This window comes from Nerophis ophidion, linkage group LG10, assembly GCF_033978795.1.
Source record: "Nerophis ophidion isolate RoL-2023_Sa linkage group LG10, RoL_Noph_v1.0, whole genome shotgun sequence".
Classification (NCBI taxonomy): Eukaryota; Metazoa; Chordata; class Actinopteri; order Syngnathiformes; family Syngnathidae; genus Nerophis; species Nerophis ophidion.
This window is the reverse complement of record NC_084620.1, coordinates 28250838-28274013: the sequence shown is the minus strand read 5'-3', so window position 1 is coordinate 28274013 and position 23176 is coordinate 28250838. Positions and strand designations below refer to the sequence as shown.

Sequence of the window (23176 nt, the reverse complement as noted above, 5' to 3'; positions counted from 1 at the left end):
AGTGGAACCCGTTTAAGTTGACGTCGCCACTTTAAAGATGCCAAAATTTGTTAAATGTACATTAATATATGCTAAGCTATTTGAAAAATACTTTGTCGTCCAAGCTTTTGTGTTATAGGTGACAATGCAAATAGTTGCTGTTAATATACCTCATTAATAATGACGTCATATTATTTTCAGGACATACCAAAAACGGCTGCATTTTGGACACAGCTGGTCTAAACTTTAGACTCTAAAGACTTTCCATAATTATCCTAGTAAATTTGTCTAATAACATCTGAATCGCTCCCACTGTATAGTCTTTTTTTTTTTCTAGTCCTTCACTCTCACTTTCCTCATCCACGAATCCTCCATCCTCGCTCAAATTAATGGGGAAATCGTCGCTTTCTTGGTCCGAATCGCTCTCGCTGCGGGTGGCCATGATTGTAAACAATGTGAGGATGTGAGGAGCTCCAAAACCCGTGACGTCACGCGCACACCGTCTGCTACTTCCGGTACAGGCAAGGCTTTTTTATTAGCGACCAAAAGTTGCGAACTTTATTGTCGATGTTCTCTACTAAATCCTTTCAGCAAAAATATGGCAATATCGGGAAATGATCAAGTATGACACATAGAATGGACCTCCTATCCCCGTTTAAATAAGAGAATCTCATTTCAGTAGGCCTTTAATGGTAAGAAGTATTTTATTTATTATTGGTTAGCTTCAGAATTACAATGTTATTAAAAAGAATAAGAGACTTATTATACTCTAAAAATGTTGGTCTTACTTAAAAGTGCACGCATTTCGTTGTATTCAGTGTAGAAAAATATGATATGGCTGTCACGGAAATACATGAAAAACATTTTCACGGCTCTCTCAGCCAACACCTGGTATAGGCCAACACCTGGTATAGGCCAACACCCAAGGCTCCAATATTGGTGTCGTATCGGAAGTGAAAAAGTTGGCCAGGGACACCCCAGAGCGACCAATCAGAAAGGAGGCTGTGTATTTAAAGTCTGCTGCTGAGTACTAAAAGGGTTCGAACGCCTCACTTGTAAATAAACACAAAGCGCGGTTTTTGCGTGCAAGGATTTTGGCACTGTTTTGATGCCAAGTTTGTTCGTGTTGCTCAGTGATAATGACAAAATGATCAATCCTGCAACACAAACAGGACATGCAGAGTTGGCTAAGTTTGTCGACATAAACCAGGCCTGGGCAATTATTTTGACTCGGGCCAAAATTTGAGAAAAAAAATGTGTCTGGGGGCCAATATACCGGATTTTTAGAAACTCTAATACAAAACCTCACAATAATGTCCGATTGAATGCTAAAAAGGTTATGACGGACCGCCTTAAAAAACGGAATGGAATTAAACATTTTTTTACTGAATGAGACACCCAGAATGTACAGAATGTGGCTATTACAATATCATCTATGAACAATAAAACATTGAATATTGACATCATAGGGTCTTCTAAAGATCCCAAAAACTTATTTTAAAACCTTTATCGATCTGGCATTACAGCCTCTAGCTCCCAGACTCTGGAACAATTTGCACCAGTCCCTCTGTGATCTTGACTGTGTTGAAACTTTCATTTGAAAACTTCTTTTTTTAGTAAAGCTTTTAGTTAATGCACCTTTTAACTATCATTTTTAATCCACTTTGTATCCTTTTTATGTTGCCCCTGTTGTTTTAAATGTAATTGTTGTTTTACTTTACCTATGGTTTGTACAGTGCTTTGTGATTGTATCTGTGAAAAGCGCTTTATAAATAACATTTATCTACTTACTACTTACTGACAAAAAAAAATCCCTGCTGAGATGTAGATAACCATACTAACTAATTAGATTACCGGAGTAATTAATTAGATAACCATAGTAAATAGTATATCATGCACAAACGCAGATTCCAACCATTGAAGTCATTTGTATACTGTAGTTCAAGACTTATGGTCGTTTGAAAACATCACTGCACATCATAATGGCATCTACACTTTTGATCTTAAATATCTAAAAAAATGTGGGAATGTCCGGCGGGCCAGATTAAAAAGCTTAACGGGCCGCATGTGGCCCCCGGGCCTTAATTTGGCCAGGTCTGACAAAAACGGTTCCATTGTACACTGTCACGTGATAGGTACTGACAACTGAGCCCTGAGGACCACGCTGAGAAGTTCCACACCGAGACCTGCTGCAAGCCCGAGGTCCAACCCAAGTAAGACGGCTGCGATGCAGGTGCCCAACCACACCACCTGTATGTGGAAAAAGAGACCGACATAGTAGCTTTACTGTGTCCGCCATGCAGCCTTTCTTTCCATCTACCTACACAATCTGGCTTGTCCCGCCTCCACAGGTAGGGAACCTCACGGAACTGCATCAGCATGCCTTTCAAGTTGACAATGACCACAGCACCCAACACGGACTGTGAAGAACACGTGTCAAAGGTCATTTTGGCAAACAAAATCATTGGACCAGGAGACTGCTCACCCTTGGCAGGGGGTCCAGTAGAAATCCCACGGCCAAGGTTACGATCATCACGATCACAGCTGATAGCAAACCGGCAATCTGAGGAGAACAAAAGGAGGCTTTGCTACAATATTGATTTCAGACAGCACTTATTTGTTAACACGTTTGTTTGTCAGGAGGTTAGGGCGAAAGTTTATTTTTGTTCTATTCAGTTTTTCAATTTTTGTTGGATGAATACAGGCTGTTTGCCAGAAATGAATTAGAAAAACATTAAAACATTACACATTTCTCCATCACGTTTATCTCATCTCAAATTTCATATTGAACTTCCATTGTGGATTGTCACATCATTTTCGATTCTGTGTTTGCTTACCTGTAAATTTGTGAATATTTTGTGATTTTTGTTTTGTTTTGTTGGGGAAAACCTGTTCAGTCATGCTTTTCTCTCCTTTTTGTTTTATGTCAGTCTACTAATTTATAAATGTTTACTAATAAAGCATAAAACAGAACTAAAGCACTAGTTTTCGACCGTTTACTTTGTTACAATCTTGGAGGCAAGCTATTTCGCCATAAATAGACTGCTTACCCAAATAAACTGAACAAAAAAACTTTATTGTTTATGTTGTTCTGTCAGAACAGATTAGTGTCTTATCTGGGGCGGCATGGCGTAGTGGGTAGAGCGGCCGGCCAGAAACCTGAGTGTTGCGGGTTCGCTTCCCACCTATTGACATCCAAAAATCGCTGCCGTTGTGTCCTTGGGCAGGAAACTTCACCCTTTTCCCCCGGTGCCACTCACACTGGTAAATGAATGAATGATAGGTGGTCGTCGGAGGGGCCGTAGACGCAAACCGGCAGCCACGCTTCTGTCAGTCTACCCCAGTGCAGCTTTGGCTACTGATGTAGCTTACCACCACCAAGTGTGAATGAATGATGAGTTCCCACTTCTCTGTGAGCGCTTTGAGTGTCTAGAAAAGCGCGATATAAATGTAAGTTGTTTTTTTTTTATCAGTGTTGAGCATTACAAACTGAAACGCGTTTCATGTTGACGTAGAACCTAGCTTATCTCTTGCCGTGGTTAGCTTTTATGGTAAATAAAGAAGCACACCGTCGTCATAGTACGCTAGAAAAAGTGTTCCTCAGTGTTTGCTCTTACAATAACAATGTCGGTTACGGAATGTAAATGAAGTATTGTTGATGGTTTTTGAATGCATTTTTAAAGTGATTTAGGGGTAGAATTGATTGCTCCCATTAGTTACATAGCTGGCCACCAAGAACAAGCCAATTTTTACATGTTAGAAAGTGAAAATAAGAAAAAAATAAGTATCGTCTTGTCTCTCATAATGATTGTGAACGATAGGTAGAATTCCACAAAAAAAGTGCAGTTCCCCTTTAAAAGGGCCTTTTTTACTGCTGACAACATTGTCTTTTTTTTAATAGTTGTAAACCTAAAAATGATGATACACGCAGCACATCATGCGTGTTATTACAGCTAGAGATGTCCGACAATGGCTTTTTTGCCGTTTTCCGATATTCCGATATTGTCCAACTCTTAGTTACCGATTCCGATATCAACCGATACAGATATATACAGTCGTGGAATTAACACATGAATATGCCTAATTTTGTTGTGATTCCCCACTGGATGCATTAAACAATGTAACAAGGTTTTCCAAAATAAATCAACTCAAGTTATGGAAAAAAATGCCAACATGGCACTGCCATATTTATTATTGAAGTCAAAAAGTGCTTCTTTTTTTTAAACATGCCTCAAAACAGCAGCTTGGAATTTGGGACATGCTCTCCCTGAGAGAGCATGAGGAGGTTGGGGTGGCTTGGGTTGAGGGGGGGGGGGGGGGGGGGTATTGTAGCGTCCCGGAAGAGTTAGTGCTGCAAGGGGTTCTGGGTATTTTTTCTCTTGTGTTTGAATTGTGTTACGGTGCGGATGTTCTCCCCAAATGTGTTTATCATTCTTTTTTGGTGTAGGTTCACTTTGTGCTGCATATTTGTAAGAGTGTTAAAGTTGTTTATACAGCCACCCTCAGTGTGACCTGTATGGCTGTTGAACAAGTATTACTTGCGTTTACTTGCATGTGTGAAAAGCTGTAGATATTATGTAACTGGGCCAAGACGCGAAGGCAGTGCCTTTGAGGTTCATTAGTGCTCCGTACGTCTTCCTACGTCCGTGTAGGACTACGTACAGCAGTGTTTTAAAAAGTCATGAATTTTACTTTTTGAAACCGATACCGATAATTTCTGATATTACATTTTAAAGCATTTATTGGCCGATAATATCGGCAGTCCGATATTATTGGACATCTCTTATTACAACTACAGTATATACGCTGTTGAGCTTGCTGTGTACAAACAAATACTGACATGTGGGCTGGTTAAAAAGTCAAAATTAAAGTACCAATGATGGTCACACACGATGTGTGGTGAAATGCATCCCCTTGTTCCACCACCTGGGAGGTGAGGGGAGCAGACGGCAGTAGTGGTGGTTGCGCCCGGGAATCATTTTGGTGATATAACCCCCAATTCCAACTCTTGATGCTGAGTGCCAAACAAGGAGGTAATGGGTCCCATTTTATAGTGTTTGGTATGACTCGGCTGGGGGTTGGACTCGCGACCTACCGATCCCAGGGCGGACTCTCTAACCACTAGGCCACTGAGCAGTACTTTATAATACTTTCCAGTGACTGTAATATGATTGTTCATGTTTTTCAGTTAGTACAGTTAGTAAGCAGCTTAAATTTTGTCCTATCAATCCTCATCTAGGTACTTAATGTATTATTAAATCAATTAAACAATCTGGATGGCGATCATGAACAATTACATATAGGCTCCAGTCACCCTCGTGACCCTGAGAGCTGTAGAAAATGGATGGATGGACATATTGATTTATAGAGACTGCACAGACCTCACACTCAGCAGGTTGAGGGTTCATATGTTTGTTTTGGAGGTACAGTATATGTATATAATATATATATATTGTACATATACATATACACATATACATATACATATATACATATATACATATATACATATATATACATATATATATATATATATATATATATACACATATATATATACATACATACATACATACATACATATATATATATATATATATATATATATATATATATATATATATATATATATATATATATATATATATATATATATATATATATATATACTGTACATGTGTATATATATATGTACAGTACAGGCGATCCCACACATATATTGTGGGACAGCGTGGCGCAGTGGGAGAGTAGCCATGCGCAACCCGAGGGTCCCTGGTTCAATCCCTACCTAGTACCAACCTCGTCACGTCCGTTGTGTCCTTGAGCAACACACTTCACCCTTACTCCTGATGGGTGCTGGTTAGCGCCTTGCATGGCAGCTCCCTCCATCAGTGTGTGAATGTGTGTGTGAATGGGTAAATTTGGAAGTAGTGTCAAAGCCGTTTGAGTACCTTGACGGTAGAAAAGCGCTATACAAGTACAACCCATTTATTTATTATTAAAATGTGTGTGTTATCGCATCGTGTTGTGCATTACAAACTCAGACTTGTTTTATGCTGATGTAGAAGCTAGCTTATCTCTTGCCGTAATTAGCTTTTACGACTAAGACCAAAGCATGCCCATGCGTTAGTACGCTAGAAATATTGTTCCACAGTGTTCGCTCTTACAATAACGTCGCTACAGTTTTGGTTATTATACAGGTTATGGAATGTAAATTAAGTATTGTTAACGGTTTTTGAATGCATTTTTAAAGTGATTTAGTAGTAGAGTTGATTGCTCCCATTAACTGCATTGCTGGCCACCAAAAACAAGTCGTTTTTTACTTGTTAGACTGCAAAAAAACCAAAAAACTTTTGTCTACTTGTCCCCCATAAGGATTGTGAATGATAGGCAAAAATTCCCCAAAAGTGCAGTTCCCCTTTAAATAACCCCTTAAAGCTTGTTTGTTTACATGCTTTTTTTTTTTCTTTGCTATTTGTGCTTATTGGACCCCAATTAGAATAAAAACAAATAATCATCTTTTGATATGATGTACTTAGTCCATAAGTAACAAACGTGTACTTCATGTTTAGTGACATGTTAATTCTTATTTTTACACTTTTTTCCCCCCAAAATTTCATTGTATGTTATACTTTTCGGACACCACCAGATGGCGGTATAAGTGTCCACATAAGCGGCCATAAGACCCCAATTCAGTAGTGTACACAATTTTGGAAATAAGAGCTAAAAGGTGCTGTCCACGCATGTGGCCACTGAGGCCTTTAGAGGATTTTATGTAAAAATACCTGTGTTTTTCCTCCTGTGCTCTCCTGCACAGCACTCCTGGAAAGAGCTGTACTTGCTGCGAAGGACTTGAAGAACGCGCCGAAAATGTTACTTACTCCAAAAGCGATCAGTTCCTTGGGGGAGAGGGGGCCAAAAGAAACCACATTATTCACATAATCTCAAACGATGTATTGTGGGTACTGAAAATGCACCTGGTTTCCGTCTATGGTGTAGTCGTGTTTCACGGAGTAGACCTTCGCCACGGAGAAGGCCACAGCAAAACCAACGATGGCCATTGAGAACGCTTCCATCGCGGTCTCCTGGAAGATGTGCACGTTGGGAGCTATTGGGGGCTCGTACCTGAGAATCAGCACAGTCACAGAAAAGGTCAGCATAAAGTGGTGGCATGTCTCGGCTGTCCAGCACCTTGAGGGTTCCTGGTTTGATTCCGGTTCCCCGCCATCCCAATCACTGCCGTTGCGTCTTTGGGGAAGCCACTTCACCCACCTTGATTAAGTTAAGTTAAGTTAAGTTAAAATGCCAATGATTGTCACACACACACTAAGTGTGGTGAAATTTTTCCTCTGCATTTGACCCATCCACTTGATCACCCCTGGGAAGTGAGGGGAGCAGTGGGCAGCAGCGGTGCCGCGCCTGGGAATGATTTCTGGTGATTTAATCCCCAATTCCAACCCTTGAGGCTGTGTGCCAAGCAGGGAGGCAATGGGTCCCATTTTTTTATTGCCTTTGGTATGACTCGATCTCAGGGCGGACACTCTAACCACTAGGCCACTGAGTAACTCACACTGGCGCAAATTGGCAGCCAGGCTTACGTCAGTCTACCCCAGGGCAACTGTGGCTACAAAGGTAGCTTACCACCATCAATGTGGAGTGAATTAATAATGGGTTCTCACTGTAAACCGCTTTGGGTGTCTCTAAAAAAGCGCATATGAATCATTATTATCGTTAATATACAGTAGACAACTACTTTTTATACTGCATCATGGCCAGAACATACCACATGACTCGTACATGAGAAGGAACTTGCACGCTCTCTCACCGTCAAAACAATATCATCGTTGGCTGATGGGACCTCAGTGTATTCATGCACAGACTGGCAAGTGAAGTGGCATTATTGCTAGCTTGTAAATTGTCTTCTTCACGTGTCTTATAGTCCACAAGTGTAAGTGCTGATATGGTTGTCAAGTGAGCGGATAGCGCAGCCGAGTTAATGTGTCCTAAGAGCAGGGTGAGAGATTTGACCATTTAGGATAGCAGAACTAGAAATATTTTTCAATGAGCACCTTGTTGACAGCATTGTTCTGATTGGAAAACACCTTATGTTGATATTTCAAATTTTCAAGATTGATTTGTTTAATGTAAAATAAAAAAACTAAGATAAAATAAAATAAAATAACTTTATATTAAATCAAATATTTGATTTCATTGACATTAATTACATTTTATTTCATTTAAACATATTGACTGAAATGGTACCCAACTTACCCCTTTGGAATGTGTCCAACAACATCGATGCCATACTTTGTCCTGAAGTCAAACGCATAAGAGACTCCACATGCTATGACCGTCTGGGGATGACACATTTGCAGAAGAAAAGTGTTGAAATAAGACTATTTAGTGTTAGCCAGACAAGTAGACACCAACATTTGTTTTTCCTTTGCTTGGTGGTTTTGGTTTGTTTTTGTTCTGTTTTTGTTATATATATAAGTGCTATTCTCCTCACCTGTTCCTGGTTAGAAATTAGGAGGCTCACCTGTCCCTGATTATCAATCAGGAGGGTTTTTCTACAAGTGTTGCTTGCCTCTCAATGCTAGTTACCATGAATTGATTAACAAGAACCCCGACTTAAACAAGTTGGAAAAACTTATTCGGGTGTTACCATTTAGTGGTCAATTGTACGGAATATGTACTGTACTGTGCAATCTACTAAAAAAAGTTTCAATCAATCAATCAAACAAAGTTTTTTGTCTAATGTTCATTTCTCACTTTGCCGGTCGCACGACCTGTCATATTTTCTCCAGCCTGGTACTTAAACGACCTTCCTGAGCAAACCTGTACATTGCCTGCCGTTTCTGCATCCTGTGGTCAGACCGCAGGCAACCGAGGTTTGTGAAAAAAAAATCAACAATCTCTTCTATGTTAATTCTTTAAAAATATCCCATTTTGTTATTCATTTTTAAGCTGTTTTTTACCTAAAATCTTATTCCCATGTTGTATTCGGATAATAATAATCTACAAGTTGAAGGAAAAAAATAAATCCTATAAAAAGTATTATCATCGGTAATACTGGCCCTATATTTACTTGTATCGGGTTGATACCAACATTTGCAGCACTGGTCACTTCTGGGTAAACCGTGAGTAAGGAAAACACCCATAAAAAGCAAAAAAAAAAAAAAAAGAAGCTCTTTTTGACACTCACAGTTAAAACACTTTTTAAATTCAGCTTTAACTTATTAAAAGTTGCCGTATGACACACACAAATAGCCTAACGTAACACACATGGACACAAACACACATGAATTTCCCAATGTGGACCAATGCACACACTGCAGTACCTATGTTTGACCACTTGTCATACACACTACAAACACAGAAATCATGAAAATTGACCTCCAAGTGACCATTTCTGAAAAATGAAAAAACGCGTAGGGCCTCACAGGTAGCCAATTTCTATTCATTCCAATGATTTGGACCCTTCTGTGTGAGTAAAATGTCAGGGCTTGGTCCCACTGGGATAGAAATACAAACACACACATACACGCGTGCACAGACCACCCAAGTTTGTTATTCAATTTAATTTGTAATTTTAGGGTAGAACAGGTAGTTTGTTGAATAGATTAAGCGTTGTTGCCAACTATCTGCATAGTTGTGTGTCGTTCTAACATGAATACTTTGTGTAGACAAATAATGAGCAACTTGTTACCGTTAGAGAAAGGCTGTGATAGTCAATAGTGGTCTTCTGACTGTTTTTGGTTGAAAAATCTGTAACATTGTATTTCCCATGCAGATGGCGCCATCAAACCACTTTCTATTGAAGTTAACATAAAAACACTATCTACTTACAACTTATAGTAGATAAAATGAATGGTAAGATGCGGTAGAGCAAATGAGTAAATATTTCCCTGATTGTCGTCATAAATCACATGAATTACAATGATGGTTAGTGTTGTGAGGTTAATAACTAACAATGACCACGTGCAGGGCGCGCCTCACCATGATGACCTCGATGGGAATAGGAACCGGCAGCTTGGCTTTAAATCTGTCATTGAGCTCCTTCACGATGAACACAACCACCAGGATGACCAAGGAGATGACCACGTCGCATACATTGGTGGACTGTATCTTACTAAAGATGATCTCCAGAGTCTGTTAGGAGGAAAAAGATCACAGAGGAACTTGGAATTGAAATAATTGATCTTATTTTTTTGGTCTTACATATATAATAGAGAGTGGTCCACTGATTCCTGGGACCTGCAGGCCCAGCACAAACTTCAGCTGGGACACCAGGATGTGGATGGCTGCTGCGGTGGTAAAACCTGACACCAGAGTGTCGGACAGGTACATGACCACAAAGCCCACCTGCAGGACGCCCATCGCCAGCTGCACGAGAGACATAAGCCACAGGGATATATATAAATATATATATATAAAATTAATAAATAAATGGGTTGAACTTGTATAGCGCTTTTCTACCTTCAAGGTACTCAAAGCGCTTTGACACTACTTCCACATACTGATGGAGGGAGCTGCCTTGCAAGGCGCTAACCAGGACCCATCAGGAGCAAGGGTGAAGTGTCTTGCTCAGGACACAATGGACGTGGCGAGGTTGGTAGTAGGTGGGGATTGAACCAGGGACCCTCGGGTTGCGCACGGCCACTCTTCCACTGCACCATGCCGTCCCCAATACGTATATATATATATATATATATAAATACACACACATAATGTATGTATGTATGTATGTATATATATATATATATATATATATATATACATATATATATATATATATATATATATATATATATAGATATATATATATATATGGTATATAGTATATATATATATATATATATATGGTATATAGTATATATATATATATATGTGTATATATATATATATATATATATATGTATATATATATATATATGTATATATATATATATATATATATGTATATATATATATATATATATATATATATATATATATATATATACATACATACATACATATATGGTATATATATATACTATATGGTATATAGTATATATATATATATGGTATATAGTATATATATATATATATGGTATATATATATGGTATATCTATCTGTATGAAGTTCAAGGGTAGCTGAGTAGTTAAATCAGCTATCTACAAATCAAAGGGTTCTGGGGTCAAATCCCACCCAGGTCCATTGGTAACTATGAAAGCTCCAGCAGCAAGAGCAAACATTTTATATCATCGTTTACTGAGACAGATTTGCAAATAAATATATCATTGGGGCCCGAAATCTATTCCTAAAACATCCAAGGATAGCTGAATGGTTAAAGCAGGTAGCTCCCAAATCAAGAGTGCATGGATCAAATCCCTGCCAGGATCACTGGTAACTATGAAAACTCCAGCAGCAAGAGTAAATGTTTTATATCATAGCTCACTGAGACAGGTTCGCGATTAAATATGTCATTGGGGCCCAAAATCTTGTCCAGAGAAGACCAGGGATAGCTGAATGGTTAAAGCTGCTAACTCCCAATCAAAGTACGCTGACTTCAAATCCCAGGCAAATTGATCGGTAACTAGGAAAGCTATTATTTTGTATCCTAGTTTACTGAGACAGGTTATCAATTGAATATGTCATTGGGGCCCGAAATCTGTCCCTAAGAAGACCAAGAATAGCTGAATGGTTAAACAGCTAGCTCCCAATCAAAGGGTCCTGGGTTCAATCCCAGTCAGGTCGATCGCCTTGCCAAGCCAAAGAATGCAGGAGTGGGGACGCTGGACAATGTGGGGGTGTATCACCTCCCCCACACAGAGTAAAGCTAAGTGGTAGCTGGTTAATTAACTTATAGTTAAAAAGGTAAGTATGGGTAATAATAATAACAACAAATAGTCTATAGTCCAAAAGTCTATGGGTAATCTCGGGGGTTAGCTCCTCCTGTGTGCTGAGGCTAAAGTTGGTAAGTGTACCATCGGTAATTCCTTGCTGGGATGGGTGGGAATAGGAACATGAATAATTAATCATTGTGAGTGTTGACCAATCAGCTTTCCTCGGCCTGACCAACAATTAGTTAATAAAAAAACAAAACAATAAATACAACAAATTGGAATGATTGAAGAGAGAAAAAATTCTAATTGGATAATGAAAAACAAACAAAAAAAAATGAGTGGACTAATCCTCGGTCTGACTAATTGCTATTGGATAATTAAAAAATATAAATGATGAATAATTGGATGATGAAAAAGAGATAGAGCATACATTTAATAAATGATATGCAATTAACTGCACAGTCTTCTTTCTTTTCTTAATTGTGTTTTTATTATTATCCATCCCTCTTTTTTTTTCTTTTTCATTATCCAATTGGAATTTTTTCTCTCTTCAATATTCCAATTTGTTGTACTTATTGGTACTTTTTTTTATTAACTAATTGACTAATTGTTGGTCAGTCCGAGGAGAGCTGATTGGTCAACACTCACAATGATTAATTATTCATGTTCCTATTCCCACCCATTCCCGCCAGGAATTACCGATGGTACACTTACCAACATTAGCCTCAGCACACAGGACGAGCTAACCCCTGAGGTTACCCTTAGACTTTTGGACTATAGACTATTTGTTATTATTATTACCCATACTTACCTTTTTAACTATAAGTTAATTAACTAGCTACCACTTAGCTTTACTTTGTGTGGGGGAGGTGATACACCCCCACATTGTCCAGCATTCCCTCTCCTGCATTCTTTGGCTTGGCAAGGCGATCGACCTGACTGGGATTGAACCCAGGACCCTTTGATTGGGAGCTAGCTGTTTAACCATTCAGCTATTCTCTGTCTTTTTAAGGATAGATTCCGGGCCCCAATGACATATTCAATTGATAACCTGTCTCAGTAGACTATGATACAAAACAATAGCTTTCCTGGTTACTGATTAACTTGCCTGGGATCCGAACTCAATGCCCTTTGATTGGGAACTAGCAGCTTTAACCATTGAGCTATTCTTGGTCTTCTATAAACAAGATTTCGGGCCCCAATGACATATTTAATCACAAACCTGTCTCAGTGAGCTATAATATAAAACATTTACTCTTGCTGCTGGAGTTTTAATAGTTACCAGTGAACCTGGCAGGGATTTGATCCTTGCACTCTTTGATTGTGAGCTAGCTACTGTAACCACTCAGCTATCCTTAGTCTTCTTAGAGGAAGATTTCGGACCCAAATGACATATTTAATTGAGCACCTGTCTCACTACTGAAAAAGAAACACTGAGTCCTTACTGAGATTTGAGCCCAGTTCCCCTTGCTTGATGGTCAACAGTGTTAACCACTCAGCTGTCCTGGGTCTTATTAAGCTGTGATTTGGGGCCCTAATGAAAAATGTAATCAATGACCTCTTTCTCTCTCATTTTACCCAAACTAATGGAGAGGAAGTACTAGCGGACATTCCATGCAGTGTAGACCGACATAAAACCCACCCAGAGTTAAATTGCTCTCACTACTGATGTTTGGACAAGTGTAGCCTACCTTGGCAATACATGCCACTACATTGGAGACAAATGGAACATGAAGTCAATCTCCCTTACCACCATGCCACTAGAGGAAAGACATTCAGCATCCAACATTGCAGAATGGTTGGAATAGGTCGTAACCAGGTTTGAAATTCCCCTGAGCAGAATTATTGCTATTGTGCAGGACAATGGTGCACTTTATATAAAAAAACAAAAACATTTTTGTAACACTTGCCTTGTTTTATTTGGCAAGTCGAAAGGACAAGTTAAAAAAGGCTCCAAAAAAGCGCACCCCGTGGTTTACAGAAGAAACTAGAGCTCAGGAATTATTATGTAGAAAGCTGGAACGCAAATGGCGCACGACTAAACTTGAGGTGCACCATCAAGCATGGAGTGATGGTTTAATAACTTATAAACGCATGCTTACCTTAGCTGAAGCTAAATATTACTCAAATCTCATCCACCGTAATAAAAACGATCCTAAATTTTTGTTTAGTACGGTAGCATCGCTAACCCAACAAGGGACCCCTTCCAGTAGCTCAACCCACTCAGCTGATGACTTTATGCAATTCTTTAGTAAGAAAATTGAAGTCATTAGAAAGAAGATTAAAGACAATGCGTCCCAGCTACAACGGGGCTCTATTAACACTGACACGATTGTATATACGGCGGATACTGCCTTCCAAAATAGTTTCTCTCGTTTTGAGGAAATAACATTAGAGGAATTGTTACAACGTGTAAATGGAATAAAACAGACAACATGTTTACTTGACCCTCTTCCTGGGAAACTGATCAAGGAGCTCTTTGTATTATTAGGTCCATCAGTGCTAAACATTATAAACGTATCACTCTCCTCGGGCACTGTTCCCCTAGCATTCAAAAAAGCGGTTATTCATCCTCTTCTTAAAAGACCTAACCTCGATCCTGACCTCATGGTAAACTACCGACCGGTGTCTCACCTTCCCTTTATTTCAAAAATCCTTGAAAAAATTGTTGCGGAGCAGTTAAATGAACACTTAGCGTCTAACAATCTATGTGAAACCTTTCAATCCGGTTTCAGGGCAAATCACTCCACGGAGACAGCCCTCGCAAAAATGACTAATGATCTATTGCTAACGATGGACTCTGATGCGTCATCTATGTTGCTGCTCCTCGATCTTAGCGCTGCTTTCGATACCGCCGATCATAATATTTTATTAGAACGTATCAAAACACGAATTGGTATGTCAGACTTACCCCTGTCTTGGTTTAATTCTTATCTTACTGATAGGATGCAGTGTGTCTCCCATAACAATGTGACCTCGGACTACGTTAAGGTAACGTGTGGAGTTCCCCAGGGTTCGGTCCTTGGCCCTGCACTCTTCAGCATCTACATGCTGCCGCTAGGTGACATCATACGCAAATACGGTATTAGCTTTCACTGTTATGCTGATGACACCCAACTCTACATGCCCCTAAAGCTGACCAACACGCCGGATTGTAGTCAGCTGGAGGCGTGTCTTAATGAAATTAAACAATGGATGTCCGCTAACTTTTTGCAACTCAACGCCAAAAAAACGGAAATGCTGATTATCGGTCCTGCTAGACACCGACCTCTATTTAATAATACAACTCTAACATTTGACAACCAAACAATTAAACAAGGCGACACGGTAAAGAATCTGGGTATTATCTTCGAACCAACTCTCTCCTTTGAGGCACACATTAAAAGCGTTACTAAAACGGCCTTCTTTCATCTCCGTAACATCGCTAAAATTCGCTCCATTCTGTCCACTAAAGACGCTGAGATCATTATCCATGCGTTTGTTACGTCTCGCCTCGACTACTGTAACGTATTATTTTCGGGTCTCCCCATGTCTAGCATTAAAAGATTACAGTTGGTACAAAATGCGGCTGCTAGACTTTTGACAAGAACAAGAAAGTTTGATCACATTACGCCTGTACTGGCTCACCTGCACTGGCTTCCTGTGCACTTAAGATGTGACTTTAAGGTTTTACTACTTACGTATAAAATACTACACGGTCTAGCTCCATCCTATCTTGCCGATTGTATTGTACCATATGTCCCGGCAAGAAATCTGCGTTCAAAGGACTCCGGCTTATTAGTGATTCCCAAAGCCCAAAAAAAGTCTGCGGGCTATAGAGCGTTTTCCGTTCGGGCTCCAGTACTCTGGAATACCCTCCCGGTAACAGTTTGCGATGCCACCTCAGTAGAAGCATTTAAGTCTCACCTTAAAACTCATTTGTATACTCTAGCCTTTAAATAGACTCCCTTTTTAGACCAGTTGATCTGCCGTTTCTTTTGTTTTTCTTCTATGTCCCACTCTCCCTTGTGGAGGGGGTCCGGTCCGATCCGGTGGCCATCTACTGCTCGCCTGTGTATCGGCTGGGGACATCTCTGCGCTGCTGATCCGCCTCCGCTTGGGATGGTTTCCTGCTGGCTCCGCTGTGAACGGGACTCTCGCTGCTGTGTTGGATCCGCTTTGGACTGGACTCTCGCGACTGTGTTGGATCCATTGTGGAGCGGGTCTAACATGATACTGTGAAAGTTCAATCCACAATGGATCCAACACAGTCGCGAGAGTCCAGTCCAAAGCGGATCCAACACAGCAGCGAGAGTCCCGTTCACAGCGGAGCCAGCAGGAAAACTTCCCAAGCGGAGGCGGATCAGCAGCGCAGAGATGTCCCCAGCCGATAAACAGGCGAGCAGTACATGGCCACCGGATCGGACCGGACCCCCTCCACAAGGGAGAGTGGGACATAGGTCTAAAAAGAGAGTCTATTTAAAGGCTAGAGTATACAAATGAGTTTTAAGGTGAGACTTAAATGCTTCTACTGAGGTGGCATCTCGAACTTTTACCGGGAAGGCATTCCAGAGTACTGGAGCCCGAAATGAAAACGCTCTATAGCCCGCAGACTTTTTTTGGGCTTTGGGAATCACTAATAAGCCGGAGTCCTTTGAACGCAGATTTCTTGCCGGGACATATGGTACAATACAATCGGCAAGATAGGATGGAGCTAGACCGTGTAGTATTTTATACGTAAGTAGTAAAACCTTAAAGTCACATCTTAAGTGCACAGGAAGCCAGTGCAGGTGAGCCAGTACAGGTGTAATGTGATCAAACTTTCTTGTTCTTGTCAAAAGTCTAGCAGCCGCATTTTGTACCAACTGTAATCTTTTAATGCTAGACATGGGGAGACCCGAAAATAATACGTTACAGTAGTCGAGGCGAGACGTAACAAACGCATGGATAATGATCTCAGCGTCTTTAGTGGACAGAATGGAGCGAATTTTAGCGATGTTACGGAGATGAAAGAAGGCCGTTTTAGTAACGCTTTTAATGTGTGCCTCAAAGGAGAGAGTTGGGTCGAAGATAATACCCAGATTCTTTACCATGTCGCCTTGTTTAATTGTTTGGTTGTCAAATGTTAGAGTTGTATCATTAAATAGAGGTCGGTGTCTAGCAGGACCGATAATCAGCATTTCCGTTTTTTTGGCGTTGAGTTGCAAAAAGTTAGCGGACATCCATTGTTTAATTTCATTAAGACACGCCTCCAGCTGACTACAATCCGGCGTGTTGGTCAGCTTTAGGGGCATGTAGAGTTGGGTGTCATCAGCATAACAGTGAAAGCTAATACCGTATTTGCGTATGATGTCACCTAGCGGCATCATGTAGATGCTGAAGAGTGCAGGGCCAAGGACCGAACCCTGGGGAACTCCACACGTTACTTTAACGTAGTCCGAGGTCACATTGTTATGGTAGACGCACTGCATCCTATCAGTAAGATAAGAGTTAAACCAAGACAGGGCTAAGTCTGACATACCAATTCGTGTTTTGATACGTTCTAATAAAATATTATGATCGACGGTATCGAAAGCAGCGCTAAGATCGAGGAGCGGCATCATAGATGACGCATCAGAATCCATCGTTAGCAATAGATCATTAGTCATTTTTGCGAGGGCTGTCTCCGTGGAGTGATTTGCCCTGAAACCGGATTGAAAGGTTTCAAATAGATTGTTAGACGATAAGTGTTCTTTTAACTGCTCCGCAACAATTTTTTCGAGGATTTTTGAAATAAAGGGAAGGTGAGACGTATATATATTCATATTTATACTTACTTTATGGTTGTGTGCCCTACTCAGAAATGTGTCAAAGATGCTATGCTCTAGTCTTCAGAAGCTGTATTGGTTTATCTAATTTTCTTTACACACCCCCCTCCCTGTTCCACAGTTGCACCAATATTTAGCTAAATTCTGTTTTGATTTTTCACCCCTGCTATAGTGTGACAACATTGACATCAGGAGGGAGTGCATCCTGAGAAGCCTTGTTGTCTATCTCAAAGAAGATCCAGACACTTTGTTCAATGAATATCTGGTAAGTTAATAGTTTTTGTTACTCAGTAGCATGAAATAGTGTTACCCATTCTTATTTACATATATGGTGGTCCTTTGAGCTCAACACACTACAACTTTTTGAATAACTGGCATTTTGTAAACAATGGGGCTCATTGAATTTTAAATTTTTGTTTGAAATCACTGGTAGGTGCAGGAAAAGACAGTCAGAGTCTACTAAGTTGGTAGTGGCGAACGGGCAGAGGTTCTGTGGAGTAAAACAGCTATTTCTGTCCCACAGGTCCATCTCTATCGGGATGTGGTTGCCTAAAGGATCGTGTTGCAGCAATTGCATTATGTTCATGGCTGCTTGCTGAAGTTATTTACGGGCCAATTTCAAACATTATATTATTATTATTATTTTATATATATGATTAACTTTCCAATCACGTTTAACTCGTGATACATAAATGATTGATTTGACAAGCAATGAGGACTTAAAAAAAAAAGCTAACTCATTTTCTGCTAGCGGTGTTCAGCATTTTACCTAACACAAGTGTTCTGTTTTTGTGTCGTTGTTCAGGCCTCCGCCACTGAGGATGCAGAAAGGGACATTGCCCTCACAGTCATGGGGATAAACATCATCCATGGATATGGCAATAGGCAGCCAGAGGATGTTGGAGTTGTTATCGAAGGCATCAAAGTCCTAAGCAATGTGGACACCGTCATTATGGGGATCATAATGATGTCTGGGGCTCATTCATGCCCTTGATCTAAGCGTTCCAGACAACCTCAAGTACACATTTGAGTTTTTCCAGAAGATCCTAATGAACCTGGATGGTCACAAACTGAACACAAAGATACAGAAGCTGAAAATCAAGTTGTTTACATGAGAGGTGAACACTTCTTGACAAAGTTCATCATTGGATCTTTATTTTTGGTTGTATTTTTTTGCCTTCATTTTCACCCCATTTAAAGAAAATCTACGACCTACAACATTTTGAACTTGAGAATTGGACCTAACTTTACCTCCCCATTTTATCTCTGAGTGTGACTATCCTGCTTACTTCTGGCATCCATTTCATCACTCAACCCTGGATAAATGGATTAAGTTCGATTCAAGACTTTGGAATTTTATTTTGTATTTTTTGAACAACTAGTACTGTTGTCATGTTTTGTTTTTACTTGCTTACATTGAAAGGATATTTGCTGCTAGCATCCCATTAATATCAGATTCCTGATCTGTGAATGTTAAGTTTTTCTTATTTATTTTTGTTTGTTGCCAATTTGATCCATGTTGTTTTCTTTTCCTTAACTCTAGTACATTGAGGCTAATGGCTGCATTAGCACACTTGTGCAGGACTCAAATGTGTTTTTGCAGTTTCCTTTGTGACGCTGAGTGTTAATTTTACACCACTTTAAGCTATTTTGGAGAACCGTTTCCCGTAAAGTTTTCCTCGAGTTATTTAAGAAAAGGTAAAACTGTTTCTTCGTGTTTTATATCTGGGCAAGTCAATTTGACATATTTGGTAATATAACACTAAGTAATCAGTCTGTGTTGGTACGCAAATCTGACATTGGTCTTTAATTAAAATTGACTTCTTGATGTTTTGTTTTCACGGAAACTCAAGATTTTGCTTTGTGTTTTCAAGTAACTTTGACATCCTGTGGTGTTATATTCAAGATTGTTGAATTAAGGATTATTCTACATTAAAAGTACCAACCAATTTTTGTCTGATGTGTTTTATGGGATCAAGGGTGATTTTTAGCTTGCTTAATCCATCCATCCATTTTCTACTGCTTATTCCCTTTTGGGGTCGCGGGGGGCGCTGGCGCCTATCTCAGCTACAATCGGGCGGAAGGCGGCGTACACCCTGGACAAGTAGCCACCTCATCGCAGAGCTTGCTTAATTTCCAATCAATTTTGAGTTGGGCACATATAAATCAATTTCGCTTAGTAACCAAAATAATTTCATTTTAGCTGTATTTGTTAAAAATTAGTCTGACAAATGTAAATCAATTTCGCTTAATTATTGCAATAATTTCATTTTGGCTTTATCTGCAAAAAATTAGTTGGACTAACTCATTTTTTTTTGTTGTGAGAACGTATTAATTTTGAGTTTGGGCAACATGTATTTGTTGGATGGAAATCCTGCCCTCATTTCAATTGAGTTCATCAAATGAGTCATTTTTTTGAGTGTACCTAAAGAATATTCATAAAAAAGACTGTAAGAAATAATTGTATAATATTAATATAATATAATACGAAAATGTAGTTTACAAATTGTGATTATTGATCATAACTATTTCGAATAAAATATAGAAATAGACAATTGTGAACAATTTGAACAAATTATATTACAGAAAGAGTGCAAACTCCAATCTTTCTGTGTGGAGTTTGCATGTCCTCCCCGTGAATGCGTGGGTTCCCTCCGGGTACTCCGGCTTCCTCCCACTTCCAAAGACATGCACCTGGGTATAGGTTGATTGGCAACACTAAATTGGCCCTAGTGTGTGAATGTTGTCCGTCTATCTGTGTTGGCCCTGCGATGAGGTGGCGACTTGTCCAGGGTGTACACCGCCTTCCGCCTGATTGTAGCTGAGATAGGCACCAGCGCCCCCCGCAAATCCAAAGGGAATAAGCGGTAAGAAATGGATGGATGGATGGATGGATATTAGAGAAATAAAATAAGATTGTCCTTGATAATATTACAGCACTGAAATATTATGATAATGGGACATTGTGAAAAAAAAAAGAACATTGTGAAATAACCGTCAAAATAAAGGAATAACAACACATTACTATGAAATTACAATCATAATGACATAAATGATATTACACACAACATATTAATATCCTGATGACAATATACCATTAAACATGTGATTTGAAAAAGGATATTGATCAAAAAACATTTGAATAAAAAATCATTTTTACTTTTTTTGCTACCTAAAAAATATTTTCCAAAAATATAGTAAGTAATAATAGTATAATATTAAAACAATACAACACAAACAAGTAATATCCCATTAATAATATGCTGTAAAACCTAGGATTTAAAAAAGGATATTGATGGAAAATACACTTGACATTTGGGACATTTCTACCTAAGGAATATTCACTAAAACATACTGTGAGAAATAGTAGTATATCCTAAATATAATATAATACAAAGGGATTTAGAAAAATTGACTGTTATTCTTATACTGGACTATGACATTACAATTGAAACATGTAAATTAGTGAAACAAAAAATACAATATATTTACTGTCTAACCTAAGAATTATAATCATAATATAAATTATATTACAAATAACATATTATGTAAATAATAATAATAATAGCTCCTCTCTGAGCTGCTACCTTACCGTGGTAGAGGAGTTTGCGTGTCCCAATGATCCTAGGAGCTATGTTGTCTGGGGGCTTTATGCCCCCTGGTAGGGTCTCCCAAGGCAAACTGGTCCTAGGTGAGGGACCAGACAAAGAGCAGCTCGAAAACCTCTATGAAAAGTAAAACCAAAGGACCCAGATTTCCCTCGCCCGGACGCGGGTCACCGGGGCCCCCCTCTGGAGCCAGGCCCGGAGGTGGGGCACGATGGCGAGCGCCTGGTGGCCGGGCCTGTACCCATGGGGCCCGGCCGGGCACAGCCCGAAGAGGCAACGTGGGTCCCCCCTCCAATGGGCTCACCACCCATAGCAGGGGCCATAGAGGTCGGGTGCAATGTGAGCTGGGCGGCAGCCGAAGGCAGGGCACTTGGCGGTCCGATCCTCGGCTACATAAGCTCGCTCTTGGGACGTGGAACGTCACGTCACTGGGGGGAAAGGAGCCTGAGCTAGTGCGCGAAGTAGAGAAATTCCGGCTAGATGTAGTCGGACTCACCTCGACGCACAGCAAGGGCTCTGGAACCACTTCTCTTGAAAGGGGCTGGACTCTCTTTCACTCTGGCGTGGCCAGCAGTGAGAGGCGACGGGCTGGGGTGGCAATTCTGGTTGCCCCCCGGCTTAAAGCCTGCACGTTGGAGTTCAACCCAGTGGACGAAAGGGTAGCCTCCCTCCGCCTTCGGGTGGGGGGACGGGTCCTGCTTACGCACCAAGCAACAGTTCAGAGTACCCACCCTTTTTGGGTACACTCGAGGGAGTACTGGAGAGTGCTCCCCCGGGTGATTCCCTTGTCCTACTGGGGGACTTCAACGCTCATGTTGGTAAAGACAGTGAAACCTGGAGAGGCGTGATTGGGAAGAATGGTCGCCCGGATCTGAACCCGAGTGGTGTTTTGTTATTGGACTTCTGTGCTCGTCACAGTTTGTCCATAACAAACACCATGTTCAAACATAAGGGTGTCCATATGTGCACTTGGCACCAGGACACCCTAGGCCGCAGTTCCATGATCGACTTTGTAGTTGTGTCATCGGATTTGCGGCCTCATGTTTTGGACACTCGGGTGAAGAGAGGGGCGGAGCTTTCTACCGATCACCACCTGGTGGTGAGTTGGCTGCGATGGTGGGGGAGGATGCCGGACAGACCTGGCAGGCCCAAACGCATTGTGAGGGTTTGCTGGGAACGTCTGGCAGAGTCTCCTGTCAGAGAAAGTTTCAATTCCCACCTCCGGAGGAACTTTGAACATGTCACGAGGGAGGTGCTGGACATTGAGTCCGAGTGGACCATGTTCCGCACCTCTATTGTCGAGGCGGCTGATCGGAGCTGTGGCCGCAAGGTAGTTGGTGCTTGTCGTGGCGGTAATCCTAGAACCCGCTGGTGGACACCAGCGGTGAGGGATGCCGTCAAGCTGAAGAAGGAGTCCTACCGGGTTCTTTTGGCTCATAGGACTCCAGAGGCAGTGGACAGGTACCGACAGGCCAAGCGGTGTGCAGCTTCAGCGGTCACAGAGGCAAAAACTCGGACATGGGAAGAGTTTGGGGAAGCCATGGAAAATGACTTCCGGATGGCTTCGAAGCGATTCTGGACCACCATCCGCCGCCTCAGGAAGGGGAAGCAGTGCACTGTCAACACCGTGTATGGTGCGGATGGTGTTCTGCTGACCTCAACTGCGGATGTTGTGGATAGGTGGAAGGAATACTTTGAAGACCTCCTCAATCCCACCAACACGTCTTCCTATGAGGAAGCAGTGCCTGGGGAATCTGTGGTGGACTCTCCTATTTCTGGGGCTGAGGTTGCTGAGGTAGTTAAAAAGCTCCTCGGTGGCAAGGCCCCAGGGGTGGATGAGATCCGCCCGGAGTTCCTTAAGGCTCTGGATGCTGTGGGGCTGTCTTGGTTGACAAGACTCTGCAGCATCGCGTGGACATCGGGGGCGGTACCGCTGGATTGGCAGACCGGGGTGGTGGTCCCTCTCTTTAA

General features: G+C 40.8%; 1 protein-coding gene across 8 annotated transcripts in view; it reads right to left on the bottom strand.

Moving 5' to 3' along the window:
* Nucleotides 1-23176, bottom strand: part of LOC133560584 (chloride anion exchanger-like) — an 82291-nt gene that overhangs the window by 31061 nt on the left and 28054 nt on the right. For all 8 annotated transcript variants that reach the window (XM_061913258.1, XM_061913259.1, XM_061913260.1 and 5 more), the window contains 8 exons: nucleotides 10201-10365; nucleotides 9979-10131; nucleotides 8251-8333; nucleotides 6957-7104; nucleotides 6765-6878; nucleotides 2465-2542; nucleotides 2304-2399; nucleotides 2123-2229 (listed from right to left, as the gene is read on the bottom strand). In XM_061913258.1, coding sequence (XP_061769242.1) covers nucleotides 2123-2229; nucleotides 2304-2399; nucleotides 2465-2542; nucleotides 6765-6878; nucleotides 6957-7104; nucleotides 8251-8333; nucleotides 9979-10131; nucleotides 10201-10365 — 944 coding nt within the window. The remainder of the gene's footprint in view (nucleotides 1-2122; nucleotides 2230-2303; nucleotides 2400-2464; nucleotides 2543-6764; nucleotides 6879-6956; nucleotides 7105-8250; nucleotides 8334-9978; nucleotides 10132-10200; nucleotides 10366-23176) is intronic.